At 37.2% G+C, this 25,071-nt stretch overlaps 5 protein-coding genes across 8 annotated transcripts; 2 read left to right on the top strand and 3 right to left on the bottom strand.

The window, feature by feature from the left end:
- The first annotated feature begins 94 nt into the window (after positions 1-94).
- Positions 95-4,952, top strand: LOC124182057 (5'-AMP-activated protein kinase catalytic subunit alpha-2). Of its 3 annotated transcripts, none has more exons than XM_046568842.1 (10): positions 95-199; positions 641-754; positions 862-1,003; positions 1,322-1,560; positions 1,688-1,894; positions 2,010-2,115; positions 2,346-2,680; positions 2,873-3,051; positions 3,133-3,295; positions 3,388-4,952. In XM_046568842.1, exons 1-10 carry the CDS (start codon positions 193-195, stop codon positions 3,477-3,479), a joined length of 1,584 nt encoding a protein of 527 aa, XP_046424798.1. In that variant the 5' UTR covers positions 95-192; the 3' UTR covers positions 3,480-4,952. The 3 variants fall into 3 exon arrangements, with proteins under 3 accessions (XP_046424798.1, XP_046424800.1, XP_046424799.1); XM_046568844.1 differs by having other exon boundaries at positions 106-237; XM_046568843.1 differs by having other exon boundaries at positions 122-335.
- LOC124182058 (adapter molecule Crk) lies at positions 3,552-9,468 on the bottom strand. The gene is made up of 3 exons (XM_046568845.1): positions 8,627-9,468; positions 7,509-7,864; positions 3,552-6,961 (listed from the first exon to the last, which is right to left on the bottom strand). Exons 1-3 carry the CDS (start codon positions 8,659-8,661, stop codon positions 6,477-6,479), a joined length of 876 nt encoding a protein of 291 aa, XP_046424801.1. The 5' UTR covers positions 8,662-9,468; the 3' UTR covers positions 3,552-6,476.
- Positions 9,469-9,774: 306 nt separating this feature from the next.
- LOC124182055 (structural maintenance of chromosomes protein 6) lies at positions 9,775-15,743 on the top strand. Its single transcript, XM_046568839.1, has 19 exons — positions 9,775-10,136; positions 10,332-10,524; positions 10,601-10,753; positions 10,878-11,122; positions 11,210-11,329; positions 11,491-11,621; positions 11,749-11,949; positions 12,195-12,391; positions 12,524-12,670; positions 12,899-13,083; positions 13,183-13,493; positions 13,594-13,813; positions 13,951-14,121; positions 14,240-14,427; positions 14,675-14,840; positions 14,918-15,031; positions 15,109-15,306; positions 15,383-15,516; positions 15,607-15,743. Exons 1-19 carry the CDS (start codon positions 10,026-10,028, stop codon positions 15,644-15,646), a joined length of 3,225 nt encoding a protein of 1,074 aa, XP_046424795.1. The 5' UTR covers positions 9,775-10,025; the 3' UTR covers positions 15,647-15,743.
- A 2,346-nt stretch (positions 15,744-18,089) lies between these two features.
- On the bottom strand, positions 18,090-23,173 carry LOC124182056 (serologically defined colon cancer antigen 8 homolog). Of its 2 annotated transcripts, none has more exons than XM_046568841.1 (9): positions 22,554-23,173; positions 22,248-22,382; positions 21,774-22,128; positions 20,864-21,653; positions 20,456-20,694; positions 20,244-20,364; positions 19,888-20,005; positions 19,254-19,330; positions 18,090-19,164 (listed from the first exon to the last, which is right to left on the bottom strand). In XM_046568841.1, exons 1-9 carry the CDS (start codon positions 23,000-23,002, stop codon positions 18,350-18,352), a joined length of 3,099 nt encoding a protein of 1,032 aa, XP_046424797.1. In that variant the 5' UTR covers positions 23,003-23,173; the 3' UTR covers positions 18,090-18,349. The 2 variants fall into 2 exon arrangements, with proteins under 2 accessions (XP_046424797.1, XP_046424796.1); XM_046568840.1 differs by lacking the exon at positions 19,888-20,005 and adding an exon at positions 19,499-19,652 and having other exon boundaries at positions 22,554-23,171.
- A 169-nt stretch (positions 23,174-23,342) lies between these two features.
- Positions 23,343-24,902, bottom strand: LOC124182059 (UPF0488 protein CG14286). The gene is made up of 2 exons (XM_046568846.1): positions 24,780-24,902; positions 23,343-23,976 (listed from the first exon to the last, which is right to left on the bottom strand). Exons 1-2 carry the CDS (start codon positions 24,798-24,800, stop codon positions 23,455-23,457), a joined length of 543 nt encoding a protein of 180 aa, XP_046424802.1. The 5' UTR covers positions 24,801-24,902; the 3' UTR covers positions 23,343-23,454.
- Positions 24,903-25,071: the final 169 nt, after the last annotated feature.

Here is a 25,071-nt window from a genome sequence, read left to right as displayed (position 1 = left end):
ATCGTCAAGTGTTGGCTGTTGCAGTGATGCGAGCGCCGCCCTCGGCGACGTTCGGAAGCTTGAAATACTCTCAACAGTTTCTAAGAACTCCACCAGGTAGTTGAGGCTAGCTGAAGCCTGTGCTCAAGTGCAAATGCGGCCCTGCCTCCTGGGTCAAAAATATAATATTTTTACAACCATGGATAGTAAATAATGTCAGGTGATAATACACGTTCCCACATCGCTTATTTACCTTAGGTATATTTTATGTTGCTTAAAATTAACAATGTTTCCTTGATCCGCGAACGGAGGTCATCATATTCGTCACCGCATGCATAATTGACACCCTTAAATAGGTAACAATCAATTATTCTTTACTTCAATTCAATTTTCGCTAATGAAAGTGTCAGACGACAATATATTACCGCATACCTGATTATATATCTATTATCATGTCATAGACGCAGAATTATTGACTGTCTTATTATTTAATTTTCAAATTTACATTCTCCTTCTCTGACTCCGTTCATCAATACACCTTTGCCTGTAATGGAAAAATTTTATTTATTTTTCTGCTGTCAGAGCCGTTAGCTAATCGAGCCAACTGCTAGTTGCTCTCCAAGTACTGGACTAATAATTGTGCCTTGAAATCGTATTTTAGGGCATTCAAAAATGACTGATAAAATTCAGTCAGGTCAGCCTCAGCCCATCGTCAAGATAGGCCACTACACTCTCGGGCCAACACTGGGCGTGGGAACATTTGGGAAAGTTAAAAGTTTGTATTCAAATTGCCTTCGTTTCCTATTTTAAAACCCTTGTTACGTCGATTACTTTGCTTTGCTTACAAGAGTAAGCTGAATCTTTTTCTGATTTGTATTTTAGTCGGAGAACATGCGCTGACCAAGCTCAAGGTCGCTGTGAAGATCCTGAACCGTCAAAAAATAAAAAGTCTCGATGTTGTTGGGAAGATACGAAGAGAGATTCAAAATCTCAAACTGTTTCGACATCCTCACATTATTAAACTGCAAGTTTCATGCTGCATGATATTTTAATATAAATATACTTGCTTTTATTTTACTTGATACATGTTAATCTTAGCAATAGAGCTGTTTAAAACAATGAACTAATTTCTACTGAGCTTCTTTTGGTGTTCATGCACAAAATTACAGCGATTTCTGTGCTAGGTAATTTTAAAAGTTGCCTTTGATTATTGCCAGCTTATTATGACAACTTATAATGACTGGTAGTTCTTCAGATGATAAAAACTTTCCAGTTAATCTTCTATCTTTGTTAATCCTATTTTTTCTTTAAATTTGAATGCAGTTTCAATTTTTCAATACAGATATCAAGTAATAAGCACGCCAACGGATATCTTCATGATCATGGAATATGTATCTGGAGGGGAATTGTTTGATTATATAGTCAAGCATGGAAAGCTCAAGGAGCACGAAGCCCGAAGGTTTTTTCAGCAAATTATATCTGGTGTGGATTACTGCCACCGACACATGATTGTTCACCGTGATTTGAAGCCTGAAAATTTACTGCTAGATCATAATCTCCATGTTAAGATAGCAGATTTTGGTAAGAAATAACCATAGCTAACAATTTTCGTTGATAAAATTTGTAATACAACTAAAATTAACTGATGAAGAACTGTTGATTATAGAAGAAAGAATGATTCAATTTTATTTTACTGCTTAAACTTTAGGCCTATCCAATATGATGACCGATGGAGAATTTTTAAGAACATCTTGTGGCTCTCCGAATTATGCGGCACCTGAAGTTATCTCAGGAAAATTATACGCAGGTCCGGAAGTCGATATTTGGTCCTGCGGAGTTATTCTTTATGCACTGCTTTGCGGCACATTACCTTTTGACGACGAGCATGTGCCAACTTTGTTTAGAAAAATTAAAAGTAAGTTGTACGACGTAGGATTAATATTTTTATTGATTTTGCAACTTAGAGTTCGATTCATTCATCGAATCACACATGGATAGAGTTTTTGACGATTTATTGTTCCCATTTTCAGCTGGCATTTTTCCTATTCCGGAATATTTGAACAAATCTGTGGTCAGTCTGTTATGTCATATGCTGCAAGTTGATCCGATGAAAAGGGCTACCATAGAAGATATAAAGTAAGTTGTTCAAATTCAATACATTTTTTCAAATACCTCCGTGTCACAGGTCATCTCTTATTTTGATACCAGTAGATTCTCAGCATAATACATTATTTTATATGCATCATTGGATATCGAGAAAAAAAAAATCTGAATGTTCAATTACCAATTTCATTTCTGTCATAATTATTTCTATGATATAATGATTGAAATGGGTTTTATTTTTTTTACCTTTCTTTACGAAACAGAAAGCACGAGTGGTTCCAGAAAGAGTTGCCCACTTATCTATTTCCTTCGCCTGTCGAGCAAGACTCTTCCGTGATCGATACAGGGGCTGTTAGTGAGGTTTGCGAAAAGTTCAACGTCAAGGATAGTGAAGTACATTCTGCGTTACTGAGCTGCGACCCTCACGATCAATTGGCAATTGCTTATCATCTAATAATTGATAATAAAAGGATCGCCGATGAAGCTGCGAAAGCGGAATACAAGGACTTTTACGTCGCCTCCAGTCCTCCACCAGTTGCCTTTAGTCCGAGCGAATCAAATAACAGTCCATTACGTCCTCATCCGGAGAGAATCGCTCGTTAGTATAAACCACCTGCTTTTCGAATCAAAGACAATTGAGCCTCTAATTTTGAAAAAAAAAATTTAGATTATCTATGTGCAACAGAGTTGAGAGGGTTTCAGATTTATTCCAAACGTCAAGAATTCAGATGTATTGTATAGAGAGGTTTCGTACTTTTGAATTCCTTGACAGTTGATTGACGTTTTTCAGCATTGCGCGAAACCAAAAACTCTCAAGGTGGAGCTTCAGCGCAGACTCAAAGTGGAGCAAGTGGTGCGAGCCGTGGAACACCTGTGAAGCGATCCAAGTGGCATCTTGGTATTAGGTCTCAGTCAAAGCCTAACGATATTATGAATGAAGTGTATCGCGCTATGGCAGCTCTCAATTTTGTGAGTGACATATCGAATTGCAAAGAGTCATGCGTCAACTTGCTAGTTTCAACTCTTTTAACGTGCCTATGTTTAATACAGGAATGGAAAATTATCAATGCGTACAGTGTCCGAGTTAGACACAAGAACAAAGTGACTAATAAATACAGCAAGATGTCTTTGCAACTCTATCAAGTAGATTACAAAAATTACTTGCTTGATTTTAAATCGAGATCAAGCGAGGACACAGAAAGCGTCAATGAAGGTTTGTTACTGACAATTTCGATAACTTATTTGCAGAATACGAAGAGTTTGATCCGCAATTTATAGCTACGTCTTTTGTTATTAATTTTACAGATTCTATGAATACCCAGTCGCAACTAACGGGTCACCACACAATGGAATTCTTCGAAATGTGCGCAGCGTTAATAACGCAATTAGCTCGTTAAACTTTCAAGAACGAAAAATAAACTTATCTAAAGTACAAGATGAAAGCCATTGATACTTCTTCGCGGAAAAGGTCACGCGAAAATGGAGAGGATATAACAGAGGAAACTTGAATGAACAAAAAAGAAGATGATTAAATTACCAATGTTTAAAATTGAACGCAAGTCAAATTTTTAACGATCGATGTTCAAGGAATGAATTGTACAAAACAAAAAATGAGGATCCGATTATTTATATTGTATGTATTAGCCGAACTTAACTTGATACCTAAATGGGGAATTTGGCGGTATTTAGCAGTCAGTTCTGTAAAAGAAAAAAATCTTTATTTTAATAACTAGGAATTTAGAGCTACTGTGTAGTGTGTATTTATATGTATATTATTTGTAAGCGGTAAAAAATATATATAACGTAACAATTCAATTGTTCGAAATGCATTAAATTTGTAGATTTTTCTCCCGAGTAGGTGTTCTTGGCTAAAAATGACTGTTACTTTTTATTTTAAAATCATGTTTTTTTATTTTATTATAAATTAATAATACAATTACTTAATTAGCTACCTACCGCGGCTTCTTTTTTTTTTTTTTATTCTACTCATACATAATTCTCTATGTTATTTATCTAGTTTTCATCCTAAGCATTTTATTTTATTTATCGAATAACCAGCTCAAAAAAGAGTGTTCTGCTCCGTATACTATTATCAACCAAAATAACTAACGAAACCTGAATATACATAGGTAGGTATGTGCGCATGTTACAAAAATATACAAATATCACTTTTATTATAAACATTTCCCAGTCATAGTGATCATGTTCGGTTCTCTACACATTTAAACGCGCTGAAGGAATTTTTAATCATACCAAGCGAACAGCGATAGATAAAAGTATGTGGCATACTTTTACCCTAATAACATACACATTATGCGTGTCTTTTATACATACCTGAAACGCAATTTTTACTTTTATTCGTCTCTTCTTTTGGTCAGGATTTTTGTAGGATTGTAATTTTGTTCCTTTCCTTAGTGTTTGCATGTGATGTTAAGAAATGTATATTTTTTTCTTTAAATTTCACGGCTTGCAGACATTTTGGTTTCAGGTATTCATCATCTATGAACATATTGCGCATTTATAAATCGGTCTAGTTTATTATTGCGTGACGGCATTGTAGATCGAATAATCTTATAACGTTTAAACATTTAATTACTATACATTACAAGAATTTTTACCTATTATAAGTATGGTAAAACGTAATCTAAATATTATTTAATAAATTTGGTAAATACATGCCATATTATAATGTTATTATCATCTAAAATGGTGTTGTGACAATTCAAATTATAAATCTTAAGCACCAAAGACGACGAATAGTATACACAATGGCACGGTCATACACTATTTTTAATCTATACAAAATATGGCCAGACTTTTTCTGTGATTCTGCCAATGCAGGTGAATCGAAAATGGGAAAAATAGTTAAATTTAAAAAAAAAAAAAACAGAAAAAATCCACCCACAGTGCTGCCTATTTTACATTCCAAGTTACTGACAATATTTGTGTCATCAAAACATACATATGTTTCGATCAAAAGAAACTTCACATCTTATCAGACAATTCTTACGTCGTAAGCTGATCACATTATTAATGATAATTGTGTATAAATGAGATAAAAAACAATACATTTTTTCTGCGTGTATGTGCATGATTATTTTGAATTATCGGACAATATACGTCCTTTGGTAAATAGATTTATTGCAAATGTGATTAGATTTGTGTTTTTTTCAAGACTATACATATATTTGTGTATGTATATTATATATATATATATAATTATTTTTTTTATATATGTACGAAAAATATGTGGCAATAGAATCATTCAGCTATTAGATATTTCCTTTCCCGTTATTTCAACCACAGTACTTTTATTCAATTCTTTCCTTATATTCTTATTTCTGATTAATACTGCACGTACTAACTGGAAGATTTTTGGGTTATCGCCTGTACAAATTGTTGAAGAGTGAAAATACCAGCTTCGGATATTATGAATAGAAAATACATTTCATCAATTTGTGCGTTGTAACGAACGAATGTAAGGAAGAATTTAGAGGTATCAAAAATAGCAAAATGAAATGAAATCTTGCTTTGTCTTTCCTCTGGTTCGTATTATTTTTATGAAAATGTTTTGGTCATTAGAATGCAGATCTTCGTGAAGAAAAGAAGTTAAGGTTTGGTATTCAGACTTTTCAAGTGAACGTTCTACAACCCTGACTTGATGTATTAGTGGCACGATTTATGGCTAACAAAAGACTGTCTATACTAATGCATGGGATATTTCGCACATAACTATACAATCACTTGTTGATTAAAGCAGAATAAAAAAATTAGTCGAACCCCAAATTAAATGCCATTTATTTAAAAATGTCGGATTGCGTAGAGCATTTGGTCTTTCTAACTTCAACTATCTACATATTAATTTTACGTAAGTATATTATGTTTGTACAATATTTTTCAGCAAAATAGGTTTAAATTGGAAGTTTCGTTGATTTAAAAAAAAAATTGACAACAATTTCTGATACTGCTGAATTTGGTAGATTTTTGTGATTTTAAAAATGTACTTCACCTTGTATTCAAATTACTAATACATTCGCAGCAATTTCATCGTCGTTGTCGAGTGTCCAGCAGAACTGTTCACTTTCATAAAATCAAGTACTAATTGGAATTATCAAGAACCGCCTAATTTTAAAAAAATTCACGAATATTGATATGCAATTCATATAAACTGAAATAGAATATATACGAAACTGCAAAATTGGAATGGACGAATAGAAATGATTGATTAAATTTTTTGTTTGCTTTTCTAATATTATGTAATAAATGACTCAAATATTTTTCCTGCATTAATATAAACAGCAATGAATGACGATGGTGATGATAGAGGGGGGGGAAAAAAAAAGTGCTTACGACGCAGCCTTCTAAATTGATTACACATTTGCTGCACCTTGGTTTCACATCTCTTGATTACCGTCGCCATTCTCACTGTCGACGAATTCGACATGCGTGAAAGGAAAGTGTCCAGTCTTGCCATGCAATTCACCCTCCCACTGACCATTGATATTTGTTTTAGTAACTTTAATCATGTCACCAACCTCAAGCTTGAGTGCCGTTTTATCATAAGCATTTGGTACTCTGGCTTGTTTAACCTTAGCAAAGGCAGGCAGAGTTCTCTGAATGTTAGATCGCCTTGGTATACCGGTTTGTCCGGTCTCTTGAAGAAGTAACTGGGATTGTGTCTGTTGCTGTTGCTGAAGTAAATTCGAATTCGAACTACAGCTACCCCCAGAATCAGGCCGTGAACTATTCTCCAACAATGTCATACTGTCCTCCTCGTATTTCTGGATGTATGGAACTGGAACAGATCCTGTTTGACCCACACTGTTCCTGGCTGTCCACCACTGCTCCTCATCCTTCGATATTACCGTCAGTATTTCACCTTTGAAGTAAATCAATGGAAATCTTAGTCGTCATTCAACTTGTTTTTTTTTTTGTTTCTGTCTGTTTTTTCCTTATCCAATGTAACAGAATTCTATTTTTGTCCATTTGCCTACATTGAACCATTGTTGAATATCTTGGATACTGTGATTCATCAGCAGTAGTAAGAAGGAGTGTACGAGTCATTACATTTTTTTGCCCTCTTTGCATTCATATAATTCAACTATAGTCATAATTACACAACATTACCGCTTTACAAAGTTCACAATTTCATTCAACGAGTTGTGCGATTGTCTGTTTCTAATCACGGCAATTTTATGTCTATAAATATTTAATAAAAGAGAAAATTTTTAGAGCTTGTAAAAGTTTTTTAAGGTTGAACCCCTAAATTACGATGCTTTACAGGTTATTTATTACATTGATTTTACTGTCAGTGAAAAGTAATTTAGTGATTTTATAGTAATTTTAATGATATTTGATAATGATATTGATATATGAGAAATCTAATGAACGCAAGTTATACAGTAAGAGACAGGAAACAAAATTACCTTTTCTAAATGGTAAGTCATCGGAATCACTGCCTTCAAAGTCATACTTGGCAATAACTTTTTGAATCCTCCTAGACGCAGGCCTGATAAGTGACGTTGTATCCAGATAATGTAGTTTATAAAAAGCCAGAAGGTTTGGTATGTCAGGGAACATTTGATCGCCAATCCTATACCGTATCTGATCTCCTTGTTGTATTTTGTTTATAATATAATGACTAACTTTACTATCCTCCCTAACGCATAGGACAAAATCTCCATGGATAGTCGTACTGTCTCGCACCAAAAATACACCACTTTCTTTTTCACTCATCAATAGATCCGTCGCATCCTGCCTTGACATAGTACCAAAATACCAACTAAAAAAAGAAAACGTATTCAGTTAGCATTACAATTATTTATACCAGAAAAAGACTTGAAATTAAGAACGTGAGAAAAATGACGAGGTTTAAGTCTGCAACGTTATTGTAACAATGCATTTTTAGAAAAACTTGTTATTTCGCAATTCCAGGAATATTATCTGACACTCATTGGTAGTTTCAAATTCATGTCAAATTCAAACTCCGATAGAACGAATCATAATAATCATATTTGGAAAAATCAATTCCATTAGTCATACTCAGGAAACAAAATATTAATTTTTTACCATCCACATTCCGTGACATCATAATTACTAACTTTAATCTCGTGAAAAGTAACGAGCGGAAAAAAAATTGACAAAGTTAAAGAAAAAACAACGATAGAATAATTACGAAGAAGAACGTGATTCATTACTTTACGTCAATTTCATTTGTTCCTCTCCAGCTTCATTGTTAAAAAAATATCAATGAAATTAATAAAAATTATGGCAAAGAGAAACGAAGAATTCCGTAACTATGTTAAGCACATGATATGAGCTGATTGCGTGTTGGAGATAGAACTAAAAAAATAATTGTATTTGGTAAATGGATGTACGTGTGTGCATGCCGAATAGATTTGGGCAATAAGTTCTTACGGAACGTGTGTTGGAATCGAAATGCAACACAGAGGAATTCCGACGTACGATTACGAAGCAATGTCACGAGCGATTTGAGTCATGTATACACAATGTGCGATGCAAGTGACTTTGTAATTATATGTACCTGGATTTGTCATACTGGTCGAATGTAGCGGCCATCGTTGATTGCTCGAGTGAAAGGTTTTGTTTTAATTGAAGAGCCTTGAATCTTTTCCGCTGATTAGCCGATCAATTTGCAATAAACTCGCGGCGATAACAGATGTGGTCAGCCTGAAGTCGCATATCGAATAAAATCATCTGTTACGCTCTTGTTAATGCTATACGTTTCAACGGCTAGGATTCGACGCGTTACACGATTATGGGTACCGTTCTATTATTATTTTACTCCTACGGCACAAAACAAGTGCAACTCGCCGTGCGGAGTCTGCACAAGTGTCTCTTCACAAGTGACGATGATTGTACTTTCTTACGTCAATTTTTTTGCTCAAAAATTTCTGGTCGCACGTCTTGGTCGATGCTTGTTCGGCGTCTTTTTTCTCTCTCCGGATATTCAACACAAAGATGATGCACGTATAATGCGTAACAAGGAATCACGATGTATACGCTATTTATTGACACTTGATTACAACAAAGTAAGAAACTAAATAACCACCCAAGTTAGTCACTCGCCGCAAGAATTAAGACTGGGGCAATGCCTGTTAACGTCCCGTACTTATTAACTTTGCACAAACACAACACATTCTCGTCTCCCTCCCTGCCGAAGACATACTATTTTCAGGATGTCCTCGATAACGGAATAGTTATTTTATTGTCATCTATATACTACGTATAAGAGGTTCTCGTTACTTCGCTACATACACCGAATAATACATCCTCTGTTCCTGATAATTAGACACATTTCTTGTCGCAGTAGAGATACGCGACGACTTGTACAGCCACGGGCTTTTGTACAATAAAATACATCACGGTGTAGGAAGATAAACCTAGACCACTAGCTCACCGAGTGAATCAGTACCGAAGATGCGTTCATAAAGACAACTTTTGTTCCGCATCTGCCGATCATGGTCAGCTTGGGTGCTTTCCACTTACTGACTCAAATCGACTTGTGTCGCTGTTTCTGGTGTAACCGGCCAATCTGGGCAAAGGAATACACCAGAAATAGCGACACAAGTCGACTTGAATCAGTAAATGGAAAGCACGCCTTCTGAGTCCATGATTTGAATCAGAATTTTAGAACGCAGCGTGAGAACTGAGAAGTAAAATCATCTGAAATGAAGACGCTAAATAGTTATGATGACGTCAATGTTGTACTATTCTTGCGTTTATGTGGTTTGCATTTTGAATTGACAAGAGCGCCGCTTTCTCGTGGATCCAACGGATAACATCGCGATATTCATAGAAGCTCTGTATTATGCGAGTTGGTGCGAGTCAATCGGAAACCCCAACAACGGCGATACAGTTCGGTGGTTTTGAATCGCGGTAAAGTGTACGATGACCTTTTTTGCTAAATAATCTCAAAGATTATGAGTAACGAAAGAAGAAAACGGAAAAACTCGGATCGCGATGCGTATCCGAGTAAGGTTGCCAGACGTTCAGTTTCTCAAGCTAATTCGTCGACAGATGAAGATATCACGGTATGTGCGATTTCTTATTCTTCGCAAAATAACCTCTTATCGTTTAATTTTTTTTCTGTGGTAATATTCGAGTTTCTGTTTTCGCCTGTTGATCTACGTCGCAATTATTTAGTGGGATTAAATTTCTATAGAAATATGCTTAATTAGCTGTTGCTAAAATTCGCAGTAGAAATTGATCAAATAAAATTTTTACAGGAGACTACTGGAAAAATAAAGCGGATATTTGTGAGAAATTTTATGTGCCACGATGCATTAGAAATATACCTTAACAAGAATGTAAATTTCATCGTTGGGCGCAATGGCAGTGGTAAGAGTGCTCTTCTAACAGCATTGGTTGTAGGACTTGGCGCCAAAGCAAATACAACAAGCAGAGGATCTTCTGTCAAAGGTATTTTAGAAGCATATTAATATTGCGTACGCAAGATATTAAGAAAAATGCATCAATTCTGTCACGGTATTTTTAGATTTTGTCAAGAAAGGGAGGAACAGTGCGGTCATCGAAATCACCCTTTGCAATGAAGGACCCATGGCTTATAAACCGGAGATATATGGAGACAGTATCTTGGTTAGACGTACAATTGGATCTGCTCCCGGATATAAGATAAAAAACTCAAACGGTATTCTTATCATCTTTTTTTATATATGTTACACATAATTTTAGATGTGATGGAACTTTGTTCTTCAAAGAATTAGACATACGCACCATTTGTGTTAATTAATTTGTGACAATTAAAAAATCAGGCGAAGTAGTATCGTCCAAGAAGGATGAGCTGGAACGTATCATAGCAGAGATGAGTATTCAAGTGGATAACCCTATTTCGATCTTGAATCAAGACGTCTCGAGGACATTTCTTGTCACTGCTGGACCCAAAGAAAAATATCAGTTATTTATGAAGGCCACCAATTTGGAGAAAATTGGAAACAATTATAAAAATGCCCAAATAGCAAGTGAAGAGACCAGACAGCGGTTAATTGAAAGCATAGAGGTACTTCTAAATTTTCGTCAGTTCCTTTGGATTTGTTAAATTGCAAATTGGCGTAATAATTTATGAAACTTTTACAATTTATTCCAGCATCTAAGTGCCACGAAAAAAGAAATCGATAAACTCGAAAAAACTGTTCAACAGTTGGAGTCTATAGAAGGAGATCGTGCTCAACGTGAAGCTTTAAACAGTGAACTACACTGGGCACTTGTTAGTACTCGATATTTCTAATGGCACAATTCATATAATTCCGATTCCATTTCATCACAGACAATTGTCTATCAAAACTCTGCCAATGTACTTGCCAAAAATAATCGAGTTTTTTGTACCCAACAATTTGATTCAAGGTTTTTTATTTCTTTTAAAATTAGGCAATCGCAGAAGAACGTAAACTTAGCCAGATTCAAACGAGGCTGGAAGAGCAACAGAACAATGTGGAGAATCATCAAGAAGAAATAAAGACAAAAGAAATCAAAGAGAAAAGGATAAAAGCAAAAATCAAGTGAGTTACTCAATAGATTAATTGTTCTTCTTGTTCCTTTCTATTCGCTTCTATCTTTGCGTGTTTGTTCGATTGTATTGAAAATGCAAAATTAATATTTCAATATATTTATTCCAATTATCTTCAGCGAATTCAAAGAGAAAATCCAGGAAATTAAAAATGAGGCTGCAGGCAGCTCAGAAGCATATGCAACAGCAAAACAAGAACTAGTATCTAATAAAGAAGCTCATTCTGTAAAGCACAAGGAATTGGTATTGGCACAGAGTAAGATAAAACGGATGCAACAGGACATTAATGTTTTACGTACGGAGATACAGCGGCAGGAGGCGTAAGAATTTTATTTTACATACCTATATACAACAGTGTTCCTATACTTGAAAATAATTGAAAAGTTACCGAAAATTGATCTAAAGCGAAAACAAAAAACGTCTTACTGACGTAAATTTTTCCACATGATATTTCTGTATATTCCTTGGGAGTGATCACGTATTCAAATTTGGAAAAAAAAGTTATGCTTAGTTTTTTTAAGTATCCATAAAAACAAGGTAATGCAACGTAAGTATTTTTCCATAGTGATAGCAATCAAGTTGAAAATGAGAAACGCCGAGTTAGGGAAGAATTATCCAAACTGGAAGAACAATTGAATGAAATTGACGCAATGTTGCTTACTAAACAGACAGAACAAATACATCGTAATAATAATTACAATCACCTGATTCAGGAAGAGCGTGCGTTGAAACAACAGATTGACCACAATGACACGATAATTAGTAAGTGGTGGCACCTTATTCAATACCTTGTCCTTGTAAGTTTATTCTCAATTTGCTGCTTCAGCAATATTAAATTCCACTATTTTAGAAACACTTGTGTAAAATAGTCTGTTATTTCAATTTTGTTTCCAGAAAAAATCAAACGACAGTTGAACGATTTGAAGCAGGAATCTGATAACGCTGTGACAATTTTCGGTCATAATATGCCACGCCTTTTGCGCCGTATCAAAGAAGAATATGACAGAGGAAGGTTTAAACAAATGCCGCGTGGTCCGTTGGGTAATTATATACTGTCTTTAAAATATGTTCCAAATATGTCATTGGTTGTATTGATACATGTACAATGGTTAGTGTTTTAAGAATTGAATTTTTTTTGCCAATCAACCAGAAAGTGTTGGAGAATTTTATCAGTTTCCCCTTATTTTAAAATACCTTGAAGCAATTTTATTTTCTGTTTCAAATAATGATAGCATTTCAAGTAAATGCTAACCACTTATGATATTGCAGGAGCTCATGTAAAAGTTAATGATCAAACATGGGCAGCAGCCATCGAAAATTTTCTTGGCTTTGGAACTTTACGTTCTTTCTGCGCAGATAACATGCAGGATGCCAAGTTTTTGGGTCAGATAATGAAAGAAATCTTCGGGAATGAACATAATCCACAAATTTCCGTCAGTAAATTTTTTCACAAGGTGTGTACACATTTTTTCTAGTTACTTTTTTCAGATAAAATTAGGGCATTTCGAGAGTGGACTTTTAAAAAATTATAACCGTGGTAAATCTCTTTACAGATGCATGATGTGAGTCAGCATTGCACACGCGCGCCTGGATTCAAAAATCTATTGGAAATGATGGAGATATCAGATCCTATTGTTGCTAACTGTTTAATAGATCAACGAGAAGTTGAGTGTATTTTATTGATACCCACCAGCCAAAAAGCCAGTGAAATGTTATCCGACAGACGTAAAGTACCTCGAAATTGTAAGAGGGCCATAACGCTGCAGGGTGATGAGTTCTTTCCTGATCCAAATTACAAAAGCTATGGTGGACGACATGGAATGAGAGCAAAATGTTTACAAGTGTCGACAAAAGAAGCTATTCAGTAAGTAATCTCGATTCTAATATCTGTATTGATTCAGTCACTATTTAAATAGTTTTTAAATTGGAATTACACATCGTCAGTAATTTTTCTCTCTCTACAGAGCCTTCGAAGAAGAACTAGTCCTTGCTCAAGAACAGAGAGCGACAATACTTGACGAGCACAAGCAGATCCAGAGGAGTATACACCAAGCTAAAACGGATCTGAATCAAGTTAACAGCAACATTTCCAGACTTCGCTCAAACCAATCTAAAATAAAAACTAAGATCAACGAGCTTCGCGACAAGTCCGAAATTGATGAATCTAATTCTATTGCTGTATTTGTGAGTATATGTTGAAGATATTTGCACAATTCACTAGCAAAAGTACCAATATAAAGTGGTCAGTCTCTTCTTGAGGCCATCGTTGTACTTTTCATAGTACAAAGTCGCCACATGTATTGACTAAGTCGTTTTTGCAGACGACGGAAATGAATGAGTTGATACAAATAGTAGAAAAGGATTCGAAAATAGTCGTGCAACTGAAGAAGGAAACGGTTGGATTACAAAAAGAAGTTGAATCATCTGAGACGGAAGTAAAGAGGTGTAGGGATCTCATGTATTGCCTTGATATGAAACTTGAACCAATTCAGGTAATATTTTTGCTATAAATGTGGGTTGAGCGTACGCAATAATATATCAATCAGTTTTCGAATAAGTATTCAATAAGCAAAAATCAGCTACTTGATTAACAGTAATTTTGTGTTACAGAAATTGATAAGGGAACAGGAGAACGAGTTAGGATTGTTGAGTATGAATTCACAGTATGGAGAGCGAAGGTTGTTAGAAGCTCAGCAAGCTCTACAAAAACTTAACGCTGATCTTGAAATACAGCAGCGTGTCACTGGCAAAGCAGTAGCAGGAGCAGCCAAACTTTCTGCTAGAATTAACACACAAAGGTAATTAAAGGTTTATTTTCGCAAAACGAGACTATTATTATTATTATTATTATCCAAAAATGGTTTACCATTAATTGTAGAATAACCACTTCCAGCAGGTTGCAATCAAATTTTTAAACAATATGACCAATCATATGCAATACATTTGTCAAATATGTAGAACCAGGTCAAAGAAAACTTGAAAATTATTTCGATGCTGAGTCTTCGGTAATTTTACCTCCGCTTTGACATCTATTTCTGCTTGTAGATCTGCAAAGACAATCAAAGAGAAGCTAGAAGAATTAAGGGTAACTATTGAAACTGCAGAGAGGCAGTTTGGCACTCTAGACCAGATTACTGCTGACTTGGAAGAAAAAAAGAAAAAGTATGAAGAGGTATCAGAATTTGCTTCTGCCTTGAAAATCAGTAACGATGTAAGTCATCTCTCGCTTTTGACAAGTTTTCCTGAGATTATTTGTCAGTCTGTTAGAATTGTGTGTTCAATCAACAGGAACACTTGCAACGATTAGAGGGACGAAGACGCATATATCAGCAAATGAAAAAAGAGATTGGCACTAAAGTACGCCAGTCGTTCCAAAGCATCCTAGCTGTAAGACAATATAAGGTATAGACTTTTTTTCCGTTGTATGTACCCACTGCTTAAGTCGACGTACTTCTTAATAACTATAATTGTTTACACAGGGTAGTCTTACAATAGACCATCAAAACAGACTGTTGTCACTTGACGTCAACCCTGCAGGCAGCGCTAAGAGGACAACCAATGATGCTAGATCACTATCGGGAGGTGAACGTTCATATTCGACTGTAGCATTCATCTTGGCCTTGTGGGAGTGCGTTAAACTGCCATTTTACTTTCTTGATGAGTTCGATGTGTTCATGGTAAGAAAATGATTAATTCTATTCAAAAAATTGCTAATTAGTAAATTTGATAAATTGTTGTATAAATAATTTATAGGACACAGTCAATCGACGGACTATTATGGACATTCTGCTAGATCATACGAGAAACCATCCAGCACACCAGTTTGCGTTTCTAACTCCGCTAGACACTTCGAGTATATTAGCTGAGGATTTTGTAACCATTCATCAGTGAGTAGAATTACAATCACGAGGAAGCTGTCGGTAATATTTAGTGTTATCTTGATTGAACATAGGTTACAAACCCTTATTTTTGTTCAGGTTAGCAGCCCCCGAACGGGCTGTAAATGGTGAAAATTGAGCAACTGTGACGGAAAAGGAGGAAAAATGAAAAAAAAAAAATGGAGGAACAAAGAGATGTCATAAATCTCGCCATGGGTCAGAGCATTGAATGGTTGGCTATACCATGTCTTAAATTTATAGAGTATTTATTATAGCAAGCGATGAAAAAGTTTGATTGAAGTATGTTGACCAGGATTTTTTTTCACCAAATCTTCTCAAAACAACAATCGAACGACTTCGTCTCATACAGCACTATGTGTACGTAATAACATTTTTTTTTTTTTGCTTTTTAATGTAACGAAAAAAAGATGATACAGACATTCTCTGCAAATTCTGATAATATATTTACAATTCGGTAAGCCGTATATCGTCCGAAATGGGAATTTTTTTTTTTTTCAATTTTCCACTACAGGTATAGTAATGTCGAGAAACGAGAAACAATATTTTTAGATTTAAGCAAACAACCAAATGCATGATGTATTTTATTCCAATTTGGAACATTATCATATTAAATGAGAGAATGCAAAAAAAATTGTATAAAATACATCTCTAGAAGTATAAGAAACAGAGTCTTTCTGTTATGCTACATTTCACCGCGTACCAATGATCTTATTGCTAAAATAACTGATCTGTTCCTGAGGTGTTTTTTTTTGTTTTTTTTCCGAGGATCATGTTTCCTTGACCTTATCCAAAATTTTCACTATTAGTTACTTGGTATCTCAGATTTGTGAAAAAAAAAAACGAGAAAATTCTTGTTCTTACCTGATAAGTGTTGTCCAATCTTCCCTGTTGCGTTGAATGTGGTGCTTTTTCTTTTACTGTTTACTCGTGGTAATACCATGAAAATTAGAAATGAATACGTAGAATACTGACGTCTCGCATATGCATGAAAAAAAAAGCAGACAAGCTAAAAACCAGTTTTCTGTCCTCTGATTTTCATTAGGACATATGCTCAATACTTTTTATTTTCGGAACATGATAGCACACTTACGTCGCATACTTACTGCATAGTTTTGAATTGGTTTTATTTTATTCGTACTGATAAATTCAACTCTTTCATTTTTAGTATGTGTCCGTTTTGGACCTATGTTGATTTATCATTTTTTTATTTACTATTAATCATAGTAAATATTATAGCCAATGACAGAGAAAAAGAGAGAGGGTAAAAGAAGTGGAAAGTTGTAGTACTAATTGCGTGTGATAATACTATCTGGTATTAATGAGAAAGAAATATGCATGTGTATATATAATATACATATAATATATCTATTGCATAGATATACATGTATAATTTACATATAAAGATGTACAGTGAAAACTAATCATATTTTCCGACGATTTTACTATTTTTGTATTTTGCACAATAACATGAAATAAATAAATTTCAGAGTTATATATGTATATTATATGTTCGTATATAATGTACTATATGAACGTCCATCTAGATTTATGTATCGGAAGATAATATATTGGTAGATAATTATGTCTTACAGCATACGAGCCACCTGCTACGTAAAACGTATTGAATTTTGTACCTGACGTACCCATAATATGTAACCTCTCTCAGCCTCTGTACTTTATAATTTTTTCTTTCCTAATAATATTAAAATACGTACTTGTAAAATCCATTTTTGCATTATTTGCATGCCTCAGTGAAATGGTATCTTCAAATATCCACGTAAAAAAGGCGGAGAGATTCGAATATTTCTGGATACCATTAGCACCACTTTCATCAGCCTTCTCCAGTGACTTATTTACGCCATCTAAGGCAGTCAGGATTCTGGAGTACCCATCGATCATCAGGTGTGGTGCATGAAATGAATGAAATTTAATAATCGGGTCCTTAGCTTCAAAATGAAAACTTCTAACGGTTTACTTGTTTCAGATTCGCTAAACTTGTTTCCGGAGTGAATGATGACAATGTGTTATTTATTACGAGTAATTAATAAACACTTTTTGCTGACCAAACGGCTGTGAGAATTGATTGTAATCTGCAAAACGTCAATCATTACAGCAAAGTGATCGAGGCTGACGTTTGCCAAATGGTTTAGTGGATGTCGTCCTTGAAAAGTACAACCATCGATACTATCATAATTTGCGTTCTGCGATAGGAGTGGTGAAATGGCATGCCTGCATTTCGTTTAAACTTTTATCTATTGCAGCATAATCGTAGTTACTTTCAACATCTAACAGTGCTTCTTGCTACAACGTATTTTGATCCACAAAGTCTATGGTACGGGATTCAAGTAGTATGAAGCAATGAGCCGGGAATCGCAAATATGATCGATCTAAATAAGCTCGTCATTTTCCATATCTCCTTCCATTTTTCCAGTTTCAGTTCTACAGAGTATAATATATATTTACTTTCAAAAGTAGCGCTATAAACAAGCTTTTCAAAAATTTCATAATTACAACAACGAGCTGCAGAATTCCGATTGTTTGATCACGGTAAACGGCTAGTGTTGTTTTTGTTGCCCTTATAATCCCTCATAGCACACTTTATTATCCAACAATAATTTGATACATCAATTACACCCCCTTCACTAGACCTATTGCTATTTAATATTACCCTACGAATTCACGGTGTAAGTCATTTCCACAATATATTTCTTAAGTGAGTCCACACGTGGAATTAACCGGATATATCCAAGTCGAGTTTACAGTATTTACGTAGAGAATGAAAATTTAACAAATAAATTACACAGATCATGTCGTACCGTACTTAATGTTCTGCGACGTTATTCGTCGGCCCGGATTCGTCAAATGCAGGAGCAGCTTCGCCCTGTGGTTCTCCATAATTCTCGGGCTGCACAGCACTTGGCTCAATGCTCCCGTCATAACCAGCAGTGTAATTCTGGTCGTATTCCTGCTCGTACTGCATGTTTTGATAACCATCTCCACTCTCATATTGCCCCTCGGCTGCCGCCTGGCCTTCTTGGTAATCGTGCTCATCCTGTTGATCGTATTGGTCCTGACCGTATTCCTGCATGTTGTACTGGTCGTAGGATTGATCTGTGTACTGGGGGTCGTAGTTCATCTGATTGTCTGTGCCATAGTTTTCCATTTTGTAGTCCAATTCCGCGTTTTCTGGCTCGTAATTGTTCTCTCCCTGTACCTCAGCCTGGCCATGCGATTGTTCAGAGTCATTTGCGACGCTGTATTGCAGTCTTTCATTGCGCTGATCTTCGGATTCCGTTGGAGTTTCAACCGCGTAATCTTGATCCGTACGCTGAGGAGCGTAATCACCTCTTACATCCTCGTTTTCCTGCGGATAAGCTACTTGACTTTGTTGCAAGACCTGTTTTTGATGTTCTGTCGTCCTCATCGAGTACGGATCGTCGACGCTTGATTTGGTCAATGCGCCATCGGGGCTGCTCGTCGATTTCGCTCCTTCCGTCGTGTTGTAGGTTTCGTCTGGTTTTTGTGAATATTGTAGCCGCTGATCTTGGGCTGTTGCAATTCTGCTGTTCTGGTCTGGTTCATTGTAGTTTGAATGATCTGCCGCAGACCTGACATTCGCGGGTTTAGCTGGAAGTTCTGCATGAAGAATATTTCAATGAATCACCAAACCTTATTAATAATTATTATAATAATTGTATGTCACGTGTAGGCGAATGATGTATTACCGTTTTGATGGACTAGTGAGTCTTGTATTTGGGATGTTAGATACTTTAGGTTGTCTTGTAGGCTGGCCATTTCTTCCCTGAATGAAACAGTGAAAATTTTCTGTATCAGAACTTTTGCGTTTGTTCCTTTTCCTTCAGTTACGAATAGGAAACTAATGATTAATATTATTATTAATCGTATCTTAAATTAAATGACGTTCCAAAATATATCGTTTTGCATTTAAATCTTTGATACGTGCTATGACTGTGCTGATAGAGGCGTCTTGGAGGTATCTGAACGACCTGACTTCTTTTTAGGAACAACTTTAACTTTGAGATCGACCTTAACAGTGCGTTTCTTGGTTGGGGGAGGCGAAGCGGTCATGGCAATGGCTCCTTCATCGCTCTGAACGATTCCCTCTGTCAACACAGAATATATACCCCCGAGTTGGTACATCATAGAGTGTAGCAACAGGTGTATAAAATGATCACAACTAACGCACGGGTCGATATTCAAGTAGTACATGTTATAACGCCCATTGACGGAGTGCGGAATCTACGATAAGCCAGTGAAAAATGACAATGAGAGAAACTAAAGAAGAAGAAAAGGAGATAAAATGGCGAAAAATAATTATAGACGAATGTTAATTTATACTTGTGTTTCACGCTGTTGGCTTCTAGCCGCTGTGTGAGAGATTGGCACTCGAGTGATAGTTGAGAGACAACAGAAGCCTGATTAGCCAGAGCATCTTCTAGGCCAGCGACCGTTGTAGCTAAGAAATTCAATTCCATAAATGAATTCGAAATAAATTGGCTAACGCGTCGTCGTCCTGCCCATGTTAGGCATATTGCCAAATATGGTGCCGATTTCTCACACAGATGCCAACGGAGCATGCAATTATGTACGTACATACACAGGATATTGATACTATTCGTTCATCACAGACGTACACGTAACGCTAGAGAAAAGACAGTATACCTAACACAGGCACGTAAAAATTAAATTCTCACCATGCTTCGTTTCTATGTCCATTATCATCGATGCCAACTCCTTGTCATTATCTATTCCTCTTGGAGTAACACCCGCGGGAGTACGGTGTTCCTCCTCCTTCACCATCTTGCTCAGGTTCACCTGAAACAAACGTAAACTTTGAATCACTGTCCAACTTGTGGTGTAAATTTTCTATCAATCATTTAGTCGACGAGAAAACGCTATTCTTCACCTCTTTCTCCAGAGATGCAATCTGTTCGGACAGTCTTAAATTTTCACGGCGACAGTGGACCAGGTCTGCGTCTGCTCTCTCCAGCCTTTGCTTGTACGAATTTATCTCAGATTGGAGTCGACTCTGCTCCTGTCGAGCCTGTCTGTCCGCCCTTTCGGTGGACAACTTCGCAGCGGATATCTCCTGTTCAGCGGCGTCTTTTTCGGCCACTGCCTGGCTTAAGTCGCTTTGCATGGCGGCTAGATATCGAGGAAATAACAAGTCAGGGTACCTGAGTTCAACCATTGCTTGGGATACTTTCGCCACTACTGGAGTGTCGAGCATGGGTAGTGTGCTCACCCGCGAATTGCTGGACTCCAATGCTTCACTCTCTGCGAAAAATGGTGAAATAGCTGTTGTACAACTTACATATTTTGCTTTGAAGTTCCTTCTTCAGTTCGTCAATGAGGGACTGTTTCTGTGCCAGTTCCCTCCTGAGGTCTCCGATCTCCCTGCGTTGTTTCTCAGCCTCTAATTGGGACTTGCTGGCAACGTCCCAGTGGGAGGCAGCGTCAGCGGAAAGCTGTTCAACCTGCTGGCTGTACCTGCGTTCGATCTGATGTCTCTCTTCGGCGACACGTCGGTTGGCTTCCTGTGTAGCTTCCCTGAGTCTGTCGTGTTGCCTGTCGAGCTCGTCCTTGAGCCTTCGCATTTCTGCTTCGGCCTGAGTTTTTTCAAACTGAGCTTGTTCGAGAATGTCCAAAGTCCTTTTGGCCTTGTGCGCCGTGTCGGCTTCTCTATCTCGCACTGACGAGAGGGTTCTCTGAAGTTCCTCCACCTTCATCTCGACTTCCCGCTTGTCTCGAAGGGCCCGTTCCAGCTGAGCTTTCATCTCTGGTCCAGCCTCGCCCCCGCCGCTCTCGGAAAGCCTCCTCAAGTTCGCTTGGTTCTCTTCCTGTGCTTTACGAAGCTCCACGCGAGCTTGCGTAAGCTGGGCTTCGAGCTCGCTGATCCGTGACTCAAATACTATGCTCGGTCCCTCCAAGATCTTGTGGAGCTTGACGCGCGTTCCTTTACCGAGTTCAAGGGTGTTCCCACGAGACGATGACTCCTCGTTTGGTTCCCGATTTTCTTCCTCTGAATTATTGTAGTCGTCAATAACGGACTTGAGAAACCCATTCTTATTCTTGTCCTGCAGTGTTTCGTTCTCCGCGACGACCTGAAAACATAATCATTTTAGGTCACAACAATGAAATTCACAACAAACTGCTTTTGGGAATATAAACCCCCTCTGGTCTCCGCATCCTCGCGTAATAAATTTCTTCTTTGTATATCCTACCTCTCGAACTTTGCCTAATAAATTCGTTAGCTCGTCTCTGCAGTACTGCGACTCTCTTTCCAACTGCTCGATGTACTCCTCCTGACGTTCTATGAACGACATTAATTCCGGTGGTGCAGATTGAGGATCTCTCGAGAGCAGAGCCAAGTTACTGCAGCCTCGCGATAATTGGGAATTCTTCTGACGAGGTAAATACGGGCTGGAACGAGGCGGAAGATTTCCCAGCATCCCAGTTGACGCTTTTATCTGTGAGACTTCGCTGACCAGGCTCCGATCATCCGTATCTTCTCCAGACTCGATGTTTATCTTGGGATTACTGTCAGCGTTGTATCTTCCGCCACCGTGCAGTAATTTCCTAACAACGTTTTTTCATAGCCACATATAAGAGAAAAAACAAATATGGAAAATAATTGCATCAATTATACATATTCTGATTTTTTTGATAGATCTCTAGCAATTACATCATCGTTGTACCTAGGAGTTACTCTCGGTGTGTATGACTCCGCCAACAAATATTTCAGCTTGGAAACCGCTTCTCGGTACGCAAAATCGGTATAATCGGGCGCCTTCTTTTTCGTAGGTTCTATCTTCTGGTACCCGTTCAATTTTCTGTAATAAATTTCTCTGTTCACATTGACGCAATGATAATTATACTAATGCGAACGCTGTTTTCTGGTTCGAATATCTCATCCTACAACGTTTAAAAATTCTTTTTAGAGACTGAAAAAAGGGACTAAGAACACACGTATGATAAAAAAAAAGATCGTTCCTCTCCGTTACCTCGATTTCAGTCTTTTGGATCTTCCGTAACCGGCGACGTCGCCGCTCAAAAGATTGGCGGTGGTCTTCGGCCTTGTGTACGATCTCAACGGTAGCCTTGGGCGGACTAGAAAGGTGTTCGAGGCTCCTGTTGATGGCGCAGGAGCTGTGGTGAGGCCGTAGCGTCCTCGGCGAGGATAAGTGCTGGCTCCGAGCATTCTGTGAGAACTGTGACTGCTAGTCGTAGTGCAGCCCCTAAATATAAGCGTGGGGAAAATCGATTTATCACGTACGGTACGCTCGCCACGCAAGGCGATTGCTCTCCTATCCGTAAGACAAGAGGGGCAAATCGAGGAACTTCGGAATCGCGAGTTGTAGCCGGAGCCTGGCAGTGAATCGCGTGCACAAGAACACTTTGTTTTCGTCAAGGCAGGATGGGAAGCCGGAGACCGCGACAGGCACCGTACCATCGAACCTCGACGTCTTATCGTTACTAACTTGAATTATTACTAAATGATCGTACCCGGTAATATCCAGGGACCTCATGAACAATTTTTCACTTCCATATTTATCCTCAGACAACGTTAGACGTAATTTAATTTCGATTATGGTACACACAATTGGCAATCTCTGCGTTGTCTGAATCACGTCATAAATGGATGGAAATGTTGAATAAAATTTTAACCGTTTTCGACGTCATTTTCAGTTCACGAAATTTCCTCAGAAGTCGTGAGACCGAAATATTTAATAGAGTTTTCTGAAAATATTCTGTGATGTTGAATTGTATAAAAATTTTAAGTTCTCTTGAGAATGCGATTCGGAATGTTGAACAAATGGAAATGAGGCATAGTGTACAGAATATAAATACGGTTTATTATACATGTTGAAAAATGCTTACACCTAATTATGTTTCGTAATAAATTTACACTTGAGGGTCGCTGAAGTTGAATTTGAAAGAATTATTATCTGACGGCAATATCCGGAAGCCGGTAGTGTTTTTTGTTTCTATCGGTTTCGGATGAGCATCCGTGGCTGCGGCCTTTCTGAGAAAAATCGATTTCTTGTTATCGTTGGTCGAGGGTGTAAACTTAACTTGAGTGGAAGTTTTTCCGAGTTTTTTCTGTTCGTTAGCCATTTTGGTTCTATAATCGCCGAACGTAGTCCGCATGAATTGTCTTTTCTTGATCAAAGGTGCTGTATTACTCTTTAACACGTTCAATGTCTTGCTAGTATCCAGTGTCTGTTTTTCGGTAAGCTTTCCGGATTCCAGAGCTGTCTGGAGCTGTTGAATGCACCAGCATAGTTCCACCTCAAATTTATCTTCAGCTTCGCGATCCAAGCTATTGGAAGTAGATGTCGATGCGGATTCGGCGCCCGGGATGCTGTTCAGCGTTTGAGGTGGTAACGAGGTCGGTTTAATTTTCGGAGGAAAGGTCCTTCCACCCTGCATGAAGTGTGGTTTTTTGATAAAACATATAAAGAACGTGATTTTAACTTTTTGGCTGTAGCCACCAACGTTGCTACCAATGAGCAATGTGGCAACGAAATTATCAGATTGAGTACTTGATTGCTCTAGGCACATTGTACGAATATCAATGATAGAGAATTGTTTGCAAATTGTGAAGCATTCACTTCGTTACATCAAGATATCGTATCATTGGAAATACGATTAAAAAAAAAAAAAACAAGCTACTTTAACAATCAAATACGACTTTCGCAAACATAATGTTTATAAAATTGAATCTGATTTAACTAACATTTCAATTTGACTTGAAACCAGGATGAAATCGAATAAATCATGAGGTTGAAGTTAGTAACGTTACTATAACGATGCAAGTTTAGGACAAATCGTTACTTCGCATCTTTGGGATTGTCTGAAATTTAGTAAACTATACTAAACGAAACATAGTCACATTTTGTAAAACCAGCTCTTTGAAAGTTATTTTGAAATTGCACAATAATGAATTTTTTCCTCTCGTTTCGTTACGTTATCGTTACAAACTTCGATTTCATAAAGAATCGATACCACATTGTCGGCGCTGTTCGCATTCTATTTTATCCTGTGAGTGGCAGCGCGGTAGACACAGCAGTGGATCTTGTTAATTCGACCTAACCTCAAATTTCAAAACACGTTGACGATAAGTAAAATTACGAAAATTATCCATGCAAAAAGAGTGCGGGAGTTAAATCCGAGCGTTAAACAGTTTAATTGATAATGTATAAATTATATGGCGCGGTATTATTTACCGGTTTATATTTCGGTGGCATATTTTCTTTAGCGTTCGTTCGAAATATTGTATGTGACTCGTACTTGCTGCACTTCACGTTGCCTTTACTGAAACGGACGCATTGACGGTTTGAATACGAAGCTTTCTTCGTACGGCTGAAACCGTTTACCATACGCGTGGTGCTTTGTATTAGTGGTAGCGCAGAGTGAGCGATCAATATCTGTTTTACCGACAGAAAGTAAGATTACCAAAGATCAGCCTTATCTTTCAATGAACAGTTACCTACCGCGGAAATTTGCGTCTGGCATGAA

This window comes from Neodiprion fabricii, chromosome 5 (assembly GCF_021155785.1).
Source record: "Neodiprion fabricii isolate iyNeoFabr1 chromosome 5, iyNeoFabr1.1, whole genome shotgun sequence".
Classification (NCBI taxonomy): domain Eukaryota; kingdom Metazoa; phylum Arthropoda; class Insecta; order Hymenoptera; family Diprionidae; genus Neodiprion; species Neodiprion fabricii.
Note: the sequence above shows the minus strand (reverse complement) of the source record. Positions and strands in the feature narration are given on the sequence as shown.